At 51.8% G+C, this 12,452-nt stretch overlaps 1 protein-coding gene across 1 annotated transcript; it reads left to right on the top strand.

Annotated features, from left to right (window-relative positions):
• Positions 1-11,208: 11,208 nt before the first annotated feature.
• Positions 11,209-12,249, top strand: LOC116752352 (transcription initiation protein SPT3 homolog). The gene is given in 2 exon segments (XM_032629261.1): positions 11,209-11,905; positions 12,062-12,249. Coding segments are annotated over 2 exon segments (699 nt in total). The 5' UTR covers positions 11,209-11,357; the 3' UTR covers positions 12,213-12,249.
• Positions 12,250-12,452: the final 203 nt, after the last annotated feature.

Here is a 12,452-nt window from a genome sequence, read left to right as displayed (position 1 = left end):
CATAGACAGTCACCCCTGTGCAGCCTCACCTATATGTGCCCCTCGTACACTCCACGCTCGGCTCACACACATGCACACGGTCTCTGGATCCCAGGAGGCAGCAGGGTTTGTTTTGCGAGCAGGTAGGATTACGTGGAATTCATCTTTGGTGCCCCCTGCTCCCAGCTCCCCTCTCACATGGAGCCTCCTCCTTCCCTCTGGCTCCAGAGCTCCCACAGACACGTGTCCTCATAGAGAAAGGCAATTCTACCCATGGAGTCTTAGTCAAAAGAGGCCAGAGTCAGAAGGCCTCCGCTCAAGCTCCTCTGTGATGAGCATCTTGACAGGATCCTTCCCTTAGTATTTAAGTGGGATAACATCCACCTCAGTCCTGCCTCACTGGCCTCCTGAGGATCCAGAGATCAGAGAAGGAGACACATCTTAGACTCGAGAACCACCCGTGGGCCAGACATGGTTGGGACACTGGGCTCTGCTCCCTGATGATACCTGCTGAAACCATTTCTTCACTTGTGCAACTAAGCCCATGCACCACAACTGCTGAGCCTGTGCTCTAGAGCCCATGAGGCACAGCTACTGAGCCTGCGTGCCACAACTACTGAAGCCCAAGTGTCTAGAGCCCATGCTCTGCAACAAGAAAAGCCACTGCAATGAGAAGCCCACGCGCAGTGATGAAGAGTAGCCCCCACAACTAGAGAAAGCGTGCACGCAGCAACAGACTCAACACAGCCAAAAATAAATAAATAAATAATTTAAAAAAAAATTTCATTGTCTTGTGTATTTCTGCTTTAAGCAATTTTTCCTTATGTCTGTTATATTCCAAAAACATACACACAAAATTAAAAAAGAAACAGATCTCAGTGAAGGGCAGGCCCGAAAGCCATCCATCTATCACGTGAAGTGAGTGAGTGCCTGCTCATAACCGCCAATCCCAAGGCACAGCTTCTGCAGCAAACGCTGAGTAAATTTTAGAAAGATGGACAATTACGGGAGATGAATGGAAAGTCTAGAAGCAAGTAGGTGTTCACCATATGTTTGTTGAATGAATGAGTGAGCTCTGGAACACATGCATAGTAAGCATTTATAGACACACATGTTTACATGGCGCTGCCCTCGAGGTGACAGTCCACGCAGGTGCCTATTCCCCTCTAATCCACAAGCCTGCAGAAGACAAGGGAACACAGCTACTCTACAACCCAGCTTGGAGATGGCAGCACCTAGGGAGAGGTCACAGCCTGCGCTGGCTGGGGCCCTACTCTCAGCAGATCTACTTCCCAGAGCCGGGCCCCAGCGGCTTCAGGTGGAGGTGGATGCCATTCTTGGAGAGCAGGGCATCTGGATGGGTGGCCTTGAGGGGTCCAGGGAAAACTCAAAACAGAGCAAGCAGAGGGCTGTGACCACATTCATCTTGTTCATGGCAAACTGCTGTGCAAGGCAGTTCCTGCGATGAGCAGCACAAAATGACATCAGGCTACAGGGTGTCCAGAGTGATGAAAACCAGTGATCTAAGTGACCAACAGAAATCAGCAGCTCTTCTTGGATGAACAACTGGCTGATTGATTGATTGACCTGGGCTTAAGAAACAGATCCTGGGAGTATGGTGAGGGTCCCAGACCAGGTAGGTTCACACTGTGCGCTGTGGCTTAGGGGGTCTCTCTTGGAACGACTCACCCACCCACCTGCCAAGGACAAGACTATGCTAATGGTAGGAGGAAGGTATCTGAAACTTCCCCTGCATCAGGGTCACCGCACACCCAGCATGGTCCCCCTCATCCCAGAGTTCCCCCAAAGTATGCCTCCCCAACGACATCCTCCATCCTCACCCCCCTGGTCCAGAGGACCAGGGATGTTAGGCTCCCCTTACCTGGGCCCAGCAGAGAACAGAATGAAGGCAAAAATCCAACCACATTCTCCGGGGAAAAGGGCAGGGGGTCAAAGAACTGAGGGGACAGGCCTTGCTTAAATACCTGCCAGGTCCTAGGGCAGGCTGACCCCATAGCCACCCACCCATCTGACCTCTGGGCCCTGGGATGGCGTACCTCGGGGTCGAGCCACACTGCACTATTCCTACGGTGGGCATAGATGTGCAGAGAAATCAGGCTACCTGTGGGCAGAGCAGAGGCCTGGTGACCAGGTGGTCATGAGGCAGCCAGGCCCACCTCCTCACAGGGCCAGAATCCCCTAGCGTCCCCCTAACTGGGTACCAGCCCCTCCCTGAGCACTGCCAGTAACAGAGCATCCATGACCACCCTCAACGCATCAAAGTACCTCTGATCATCACCACACGTACTTCCTGTAGCCCCCTCACTGAGCACAACACTGGCCACAGACATTTGTAGAAAGGAAAAGGAAAAAAGGACTGATGCACCCATCACGCGGTAGGACAGGCAAGGACTATCACACTTCCTGCTTTCCATTAACTGACTCTCAAGGGAAGGACTTGTTCATGGTACTATGCTAGCAGCGGTAACAGCTGCCATTCAGTGGTGCTCACTAGGCGTCAGACCCAGCATCAAACACTCCTTACAAAGCCACCACGCACGGTTATGCGGGTTGTACGTTGCACAGCATCGTACCTGAGGTGAATGATGCCTCCTGAAGTCGCAGGGCCCAACCTGCATGGTGGTACATGACAGCCCTGACGAATGCTGTCTCTTTCCTCCTGAGAGCAGCCCAGTAAGGCAGGGACCCTTCTCATCCCCAGTTACAGAAGAGAGCAGAGGCTTAGAGGTAGAGGGATTTACCCCTACCTTATGGAGCTAGGACTTGGACGCAGGCCAAGCACAAAGCCTGGGCTCTTCCCCACTGGTGCGAGGGTACAGAGAGCACCTGCAAGGACTCCGGTTCCACCCAGAATCCACCCCGTCCCACCTGCAGGTAGAGAGCGACCATCCACAAAGCGACGGGCTTGCTGAGCTGGCGGTACACCTGGGGCACAGCGGGGTAGAGGCGGAAGCTCTCCTTGAGGCACATGGTCAGGTAGGTCATCTTCCTCAGATCACCGCTGCCAGCAACACAGCCAGGTCTTTCCGGGCTGCGAGCAACACGGTCCTGCGGGAAGGCGGTACGTGTACTTTATCTCTTTTGATCCTTTTCTAACCCAGCAAGGTAAAAATGCTTTTCTCCACACTATTGACAAGGAAAGGGAAACACAGAAAAGAAGCACAGTGAAGGCCCATGATCAATGTCTGCCGAGTGAAAATAAGCCACACCCCCAGACCAGTGCCCTTCACTACCTAGCACAAGGTCAAGGGAACTGTCCCAGCAATGAGCAAGGCCAAGGAAGAGGGCTTTACAGTCTCAGGGGATCACCTTTCCTGGGCTTGAAGTTGGAATTCTCCCTTACCCCTTCCCAACACAGGCCAGAGTCACGGGCTCCTCCCAGGGGCCCCATCTTCTGGCCAACAGTATGGCTAAGCCCCTACTATGTGCAAAGTCCTCCCTGAGCCCCAGAGTGGAATGATGCGGGCCCTGGAAGACTAGGACATGACCCTGCCTCAAGGTGACACATTCTAAGAATTGAGGAGACTGACAGGTAGAAGATAGACTGTAACTGGAGGCCAAGTAGGGAGAAGTTAATCCTGATAGACAGTTCTTCCTGGCCCCTAGGGCCCTTCCTTTCCTATTTCCATCACCACTAGGTCTGAGAATCAAACTTGCAGTTACGCTGTACGGACTGATCACATCCTGAATGAAATGGCACAAGTCCATACAGCTGAGAACAGAGGTACAATCCCCGGAGGAACGCAGGGGTGTTGGGCCCGCCATGGTTCCCCAGGAGACCTTTGTAGTGTCCGAGAGAAACCACCCCCCCCAGGACTTGCCCACCCTTCCTGGTGCCAAGGCCCTCTAACTTGTGTCAGAGCCAAGAAGCCAGAACTAAGCTGGGTTCCAGGTCCTCCACGCACTCTCAGGGTGGGGACAGGAGCATCTGGGGGAAGAGGGCAGCTGGCTCTGATATGAGGGTGGGGGAGCAAGGTCTCTGCCCCAGGGAAGCCCACAGGCTGATGGCAAATCCCACTTTGATGGAGGCAAGGAGGAGTGGAGGGGACATGAGAGGAAAGGGATTGAAGGTCTCCTAAATGTCTCTCATACCCACATTAGGGTCAGACCTCAACCCTCCCAGGAAGGGAACTTCTCTGTACTTAGCACAGTCCCCCCAGACACCTCCTGGCCCCTCCACTTGTCTTCTCCATCACTGTCTCCTCTCTCGGTACCCCACCCTACTCTCTAACGTTCACTGTCTGTTCATTCAGTGATGCCTACTCTGGGCAGGCTCTGTGCTGGACCCTGAGGAGACAGGGAAGAATCAGACTGGATCTCCATCCTCCAGGGGTCATGGTCAAGTGGGGAAGATGAACAAGTAAACAGAAGATGACAACCCTGTGGGACAAGTGCTGAGATACCAAGCCTGGGGCTGATGCAAAATGCTGGTGAGGCACCCCAGCGGCCTGTGGGCAAGGAAGGCTCTGGTGTCTGTTTTCCCCCCTAGACAGTAAGCTCCTTGAGAGCAGAGCCTGGGTCTGATTCATCTCCCAGACCCATCCTGTCCTTTTCTGGGTGGCTCCAGGATGCAGGTCGATTACCAGGCCATCCTGAGAAGGTAGTTATTTGTACGGGCAAGAATAAGCCTGGGCAGTCCTCACCCAGCGGTTAAGCTCACCACTAGGGTCAATCATGGAGGAAAGGCAAAATTCTCTAGACTGCTTGTGGGAAAAGTGTACTCAGGAGCTAGTAGAAGTCATTATTCCTCTCTCTGAGCCTTAATCTCTGGCCGCTATACCTGAGTTCCCAACCCTGGCTGCAGATCAAAACACGAGGGTGTTTTTTAATTCAGACTCCTACTTCCAATATGTTAATTAGGGTCTTCAGAGCTTGGGGGCCAAGGAATCTGCTTCTCACAGTTGATTCCAATGCAGCTGTCCCTTGCCCTGTGTTCAGAAAGCTCTGGTCTACATCCCCATGAAGGCAGGAAACTTAAGAGCTGTTGCTGACAATGTGTGCTAAAGTGGTCCCCGCTGCCCTGAGATAAGTGGGAAGGATGAGTCAGAATCTGATCCCAGGGAGATGTCCGGCTCCTGACCAAGTCCATAGGCATGGCAGGGAGGACCCCACCTCTGGGGTCACCGACTGTTTAAACGGTCCAGAGGTCTCTCTGGTGAGACCACTCGTCCCTGCCTTCACTGCCATTTTCTGCCCTAAAAAAAGGAATCTTTATACTGCACAGAACAAAGAGAACACTGGTTAAGCTCTAAACAAGATTGCCTAGCTGTATCAGACTATCCAGGGGTATTTTTCCCATGTTATCCCCGAGTCCTTAGCAGAGCTCTGTCTGAACCTTGGGCCTCAGAATGATGGCCCGCTTGGGTCCCAGCTTTTAAGTGCCCCCATCCCCCACCCCCACCTGATGCCAGCTTGGAATACAAGAGTGAGGGGGAGACCCAGTGGGAAAGATGAATGGGAACCACGGCTCCAAGGACCCCATTCTTCTGCCCAAGCATAGGGCCTCCCTCCATGGCCCCTAGGGGTTTAGGCCAGATTCTCTGAAGGTAAGGAGGCCGTTTTCTTCCACCATCCTCCTCCTGGTCACTTACGTCGAGGGCATGCCCGAAGAGCCAGTGGGTGGGGGGCCCTGGGAATCTGTCCATAGCCCTGGCCAGCATCTCCCTCCCCAGCAGCAGACGAATGAGCTCGAGGAAGCCTAAGACCAAGATCAGTCCAAAAGCCCACAGGCTCAGCTGGGAGAGGCTCGGGGAGAGCAAAACAGGCACCATGGCTTGAGTCGCAGCCACCCAGGTTCCCACCTGCCTCCTGATGCCCTCAAGTTCCCTTATACTATGAACCCAGGCACCCTGCCAGCTCCCACCCCAACCACGCCCTGCTGTTGGCAGCAGCCCAGGCTAGTCTGAGCTCCACAGGGCAGAGACAACAGCCCTCTAATTCACAGAAAACAGAGGAGACAGCCTGGCTGATTTCTACCAAAACTCAACTGAAGAAAAACTAGATGGTGGGCTTCAAAGAAATGAGGCAATGGGTTTCCCTATTTGGTTCCTTAGAGGAGCACCCAGAAGGCGATTCTTGGTGCAATCATCAGCATAATGATGACCACCTTTTCATATAAGCTACCTTGGATGCTTCAGGCACTCTCTACACACTATCTCATTTAACCCCAACAAGGAGGTCATAGGTACTCACCCTTTCAACTCATTTTCCAGGTCATGAAACTGAGGCTCAATTTGCCTGTGCTTTCTTGCAAGAGAGCTTCCGCTGTCCCCTTCAACATGGACCACTGGGAGAGCTCGCGTTTATGCCAGACTCATGACGCTTAAGTCTTTTTTTGTGAGGCACCTTCAGGGGCAAGATTCTAGCCCCAGAAGAGAGAGCTTGGGTCAGAAAAATGCCGACTCCACTCCCAAGATCATAGTACAACTTGAACTTGGGAACATTATTTTCAGGGTGATGAGGAGAGATCATCAAGCTCAATGACCCCTGGACTGATGGAGTGAGGCACTCGGTCCCAGAGAGGGGCTGGGAATTGTCCAAAGGCTCATAGCAAGGCAGCAACAGCTCTTACTTCCCCAAGCCAGGTCTCATGAAGGAATTACAAGTGAGGTTAGCTTGGGCAGAGCTCCATAAGAGGGAGCAAGAAACAATCTGATTATGGTGAAGGGCATGGCTTGGAGGAGAAGAAAACATTAGGGGTATTGTGAAGCCGAAACCACAAGGAGGAGCACGTTGGGAAACTGGCATGTCAAGTGTTAACATGGAGCCTTGGACAGAGGAGAAAGTGGACTGAACTTTGTGTTCTGTGCTCCAAGCCACAGAGTGGGTGAGGAGAAAGGGTGGTTGGAGGTGTGTTCCAGGAAGATCTCCCCCTCCGTGTGTGTGCAGTGGCTCTGAGCCGGCCTGGCTTGGAAGGGGCCTGGAGCCCGGGTGGGCAATCAGGAGGAGGAAATCAGAGGGAGGACCAGCAGGGTGGATGTTGATGACGGCCTTAGAGGTGCTGCATACCTCCTCCTGCTAGAAGCACGACCCAGCACTCATGGTCTATTTGTCACACCCCCTGCTGTCCACTCCCTGGCTGAAATCTGGCAGCCATCCACACTTCTAGAGCCAAAGAGAGGTCACCATGTTGCCAGAATCAGAGACTGGACAGCAGTCAGTTCCCAAGTCCTACTCCTACCCGCTACCCCTCGGGTTACCTTGGCAGTGTGATTCTTGGAAGACAAAATGTGCCTCCATGGAGCTCCCACTGGCTCTGATCTCAAGAGCCCAGTAGAAAATGTCAACTGTAAAGAAAAGCTTGGAGATAACCCTCTATCCAATAGTATGTGTGTTAAGGGGATAGAGACATTGAGCCTCTGCCTTTATCCAAATGTTTTCCAATAGCTCTTCTCCTCCAGAAAGCCTTCCTCCACTTCAGAAACACAAATGAGAGCCAGTCTTCTAACTGAGTCTGCAGTTTTTCTTGGATTTGTTCCCTTTTTCCCTTGCAGCAGTTGTCTTGTTTTATCAAGAATGCTTGCCTTAGCCTCAGATCTACCCATTCTGCTGCAAGCCAGAGACTGAGCTAGTCTTTTCCCTCATTTGCATGGCTGAGCAGAGGCAGACAAGACACAAGCACTCAGTGAACCCACGCTCAGGTGGATGAGTGAAAGGATGGATACCCTGGAGGGTTCTGCAGGCACCGAGTTTTGCTGGAGTTAGGAGAATGGTGGCAACGTGCACCCACCTCACTGCCCCACTCTTACCCATAGCTCTGTAAATCTTCAAGGGAGGCTCTGTATCAGGGTTCTCTCCTCTTCCCCAGCACCCAGCATACAGTAGGCACGTAATAAATAATTGTTTGTTGAATGGACTTTGAAGGGATTGGCTATTATTGTAGGGGATGTGGGGAAGAGAAAGGGGGAAAAGGTTGATTGACCAAAGGCAAAATATATTGGAAATGCCATACAGGTGCCCCTCTAGACAGTGAATTTGGCCCCTCTTGTGGCTGGGTCCCAGTGGTCACTGCCTAGTGGGGAGCCCAGAGCTCACCCCATCCTCAGCCTGACACTTACCTCAGTTTCCCGGGGATGTCAGGCAAATAGAGTGAGTGGTAAGTGTGAATTTGTGATAGGGGAGAGGAGGGATCAGATTACGTTCATGGGAAGAAAAGTTGTCTCTAGAACCATAGTTCTCCATCTTGGCTGCACACTGGAATCACCGAGAAAGTTTCAGAAACATCTGATGTCCTCGACGCATCCCTTCCTCTGAGCTTGCCCACCTCTGTCTCCTGTTCACATGACCTTCTTCATGGGGTGGTGGTAGGGTTCCTGAGAGCATGGCAATGCTCTGTGCACGTTGCCGGTTTTCACGGCTACCCACTTTGGGCTACAGTCAGTGCCCAAAGTGAGTTGGGGGAGGCAGGGGAGATGGCTCCTCACCCTGGCATCCAGGGCTTCCTGATCTTTGTCAGCCCCGCTCCTTCCACCTGGGCTGTATTTGCTCACGGGCCATCCCAACCTGCTTTGGCTGAGTACCTTGGTCCTGAAAGTGTGAGAAGTAGGGGAGGGAAGTATGGAGTGTGTAGATGGTGAGGGCAGGAGGAATGTGAAGGGGCTAGGCTGGACTGAAGTTGGTTATTCTGCAGGCTCTGACCAGAGAGAGGAGGGGTCTTCTTCCAAGGTGTTCTGATCCACCCTAAGGATGGCTTTGCCACAGGGACAGCTAAGGATGCAGCATAATGGAGGAGGACTTGTCTTAGAATCCCTGATCTTCCAAGGACGCCAGACCCCAGCCCTTCCACCTGGGATGGTGTGGTACTTTAGGTTCTGGGTAAAACAGCGAGCTGTGTAACACTCTGAAAGAAATGAGTAAGAGACGCATCCCTGGGAAATATGGGGATAGTCTTGGCAAATGGGAGGAGAAAAAGAGGTGAGGGAGCAGAACAGATAAAACCCAGCAGACCTAAGAAGTTACATACAACAAGTGAACAAAGATCTTTCAGTGCCTGAGAAGATAAACATCAAAGAGGAGGTCTGTGTACAAGAGAAGAGGAGCCAGCAGTGGTGCCAATTTTCTCCTATCAGTCATCAAACTGATTCATTCATTCACCAACATGTATGTATTGGGCACCTACTATGTGCCAGATGTTTCACTGGGTACTTGAAATAAAATGATAAACAAGACAGACAAGGAGCTCACATTCTAACATTGTTCTGTCCCCCCCCCAAAAAAAGACTTCTCCCAGTATTCCCAGGAGCCTGGGTCCAGAGCTCAGGCACTCCCCTGCCTGCCAGGTGACCCTGTTCCTGGGAAGATCACTTTTGTGTAAGCCCAGTAGACTGAAGACCCTTGGGTGAGAGTCAGGAAATGTGGGTTCTGGTTTCAATTCTGTGGTTCACTGTGTGACCTCAGATGAAACCCTGCTGCCCTTGGTGCCTCCGTTTGTCCCCTCTCAGTGAATCAGATGGTGTCACGGGGCTTTGGTGAGGATCCTGAGATCATGGCAATGCTCTGTGCTCTCCAGGGGGCAAATGATGGTACCTCTGCTCCAGCAGCATTTATGCCCCATCTCACTGCCTCTCTGCCCGCCTTTGTGCTCTGACCGTTTCTACAGCACCCAGTTGCACACAGGGGTAGCCTGTTGGCACCTCACCTCTCTCATATCTCTCAGTTTTCTGCCTTAGGACGTCCCTGCAGCTGCCATGTGGGACACCCGGAGGGGTCTGCACAGCCATGCCAGCACAGGTGCACACACCTGGTTGGACCAGACAGTTGACATCTCTGAGGCAACATGTGACTGTCAGCGAAGGGGAATTTCCCCCCCTACCCATCTTGAGTTCTTGTGGCTAGACTAATAATAAAATTGATGCAAGACAGATTAACAAGAGAAAAAGAAACAAATATGATTCGTGGGTGCATACAGAGGTCTCATAGAAATAGGGCCTGAGAAGTGGCCAAAGCAAGCCAAAGATTTTATGCTTTTTAGACAAAGAGACAGTGAATTTGAGAGGAATTGACAGGACAAAGAAACTTAGGTTTGGGTGCTCTATTAGCAAAGGATTTAAGCCAGGTTTGGGCTTGGGTAGCAAATCAGTAAAGAGGTGAACTCTCAGCCCTGAATTCCCTATCTCTGGGGAAAAGGGCATCCTTCTACCTCCTCGTACAGGGAGGGCAAGTTTCACATGGGAGATTTATTTCCCGCTCTCAGGGAGACAGAGAGGAGAGACAAAGTGTCCCCCTTACATACGGACTGTTTCTTAAATAACTTCAATTCAAAATAATCAGTATGCCACTGAGGCATGTTCTGGGGTGGGCTGCCCTGGACCCCAACATGATCAATGAAGAAAAGGATCTAGTGGATAAACAAATACCCTCCCCTCCCATGCCCCAGGCAAGCAATACTGTGGTGTAAACAGTCCCTCAGCAGTCCAGTCCCGCAGGGCTGAGCCCTTTGCCCCCAGGGGTAACCAGCTCCGATTGGCTTTGCCTCCTTCCCTAGACACTCTTCCCAGCCACCCACCACTCCTATTTTCTGGGGTAAGTCATCTGCTCTGCATTCTGGGGAGACCCAAGCTAAGACCTAGGGCTCTGTGCCTCCTGGTTATGTAACTGAGTGCATGGGCAGGGCTGAGATGACACGGGTCAGAAGGCAGGGGGTAGGGCCTACATGTTAATTCTACATCCCTGGTGGCGCAGTGGTTAAGAATCCGCCTGCCGGAGAGTGGTGGGGGCATTCGTAGCCCTCCCTCCTCCACCTCCGCCAACCCCCGCCCCACAGAGAGAGTGGAGCTCACGCCATCTTGTCCCCCCGGACGCGCCCAACCACCCTTTCCCTTTAGACACGCTCAGCGCCTCCCCCCGCCCCCCGCGCCCCTTTCCAAGCGTGTCCCCGGCCGCCGCCACCGCCGCCAAAACCGAACCATCTCTAACCCCACATTCTCCACGCGCGACGTGCAGCCGGGTCTACAAGCGTTCCTAGAACAGAGATGAGCTATCTGGAATAAGGCCAGCAAGTGACCTGTCCATTTAAGCCACAGACGAATAATACTGCAGCCAGCCCAATGTCTACTGCCACTTCAAGTAGTGGAAGAACAGGGACGTCTATAAGCTTTGCAGCAGAATTGCAGAGTATGATGTGAGACAGAGGCTGTCCATTGCCACTGCATTTGGATGCATCTAGCGGTGGTTGGAGAAAGTGCATCTTGCCAAAATATATGGGTTTTCTTTAGGTGACTCTAGGAGGCCTCTCCGTGAAACAGCAGTTTTGGTAGAAGATGTAGTACACACTCAGTTAATTAACCTGTTACAGCAAGCTGCTGGTTTATCAACTTCAGGGAGCAAGGGTAATCTCTGCTGAAGATCTTCTGTTTTTGATGCACAAAGATAAGAAAAAACTTAGAAGACTGCTAAAGTACGTGTTTTTCCGAGACTACAAATCAAAGATTGTCAAAGGCATCGACAAGGATGACCTTCTGGAAGACAAATTGAGTGGCAGTAATAATGTGAACAAAAGACAAAAAATCGCTCAAGACTTTCTCAACTCTATTGAACAAACAGGAGAATTCTTGGCAATGTTTGAAGATGATGAAATTGATGAAGTTAAACAAGAAAGAATGGAGAGAGCAGAAAGACAAACTTGAAGTATGGATTCAGCTCAATATGCAGAATTCTGTGAAAGTAGACAATTAAGTTTCTCCAGAAAATCCTCCAAATTTCGAGACTGGTTGGACTGCAGCAGGATGGAGATAAAGCCCAATGTTGTCGCTATGGAAATTTTAGCATATGAAGCTGTGGCACAGTTAGTGGACCTGGCTCTTCTCATGAGGCAGGACGTGGTAACCAAGGCAGAAGACCCCTTCAGCCATGCCATTTCTGCCACCTTCATTCAGTATCACAGCTCTGCTGAGGGATCTTGCCTGAGGTCCTACCCAGACTCTCCTGAGAACACACCTCCTCCTACACCGAGCCCTCCATCATCTGGATCACAGCTCTCAGGGAGAACCACATCTGGATCCCTAGGGAATGGGGGTGCTAGACAAGACTCAGCTAAAACCAAACGAAGGAAAAGAAAAAAGAGCACCGCGGCCTGTGGTGTTGAGGCTCACAGCAATGCCATCCAGCCCTGTCACATCAGAGAGGCCGTTCGACACTACGGCCACAAGACTGGCCCCCTTTCCGCATTCACAAGTGCCTACCGCAGGAATGGGATGGCTTTTCTTGCCTGCTGATGTGACTGTGACTGCGACAACAGGAAAGGCAATGTTATATTAAGGTGATTTCTGCTCCCCTCCTTGGGCAAAATAAAATACAAGTTTACCTTCTCCGCAAAACAAACAAAAGTAGAATCTGCCTGCCAATGCAGGAGACACGGGTTCAAGCCCTGGTCAGGGGAGATCCCACATGCCGTGGAGCAACTAAGCCCGTACACCACAAGTACTGAGCCTGTGCTCTAGGGCCTGCGAGCCACA

This window comes from Phocoena sinus, chromosome 1, assembly GCF_008692025.1.
Source record: "Phocoena sinus isolate mPhoSin1 chromosome 1, mPhoSin1.pri, whole genome shotgun sequence".
Classification (NCBI taxonomy): domain Eukaryota; kingdom Metazoa; phylum Chordata; class Mammalia; order Artiodactyla; family Phocoenidae; genus Phocoena; species Phocoena sinus.
The sequence above is the reverse complement of the archived record's forward strand: the minus strand, read 5'-3'. Positions and strand labels throughout refer to the sequence as shown.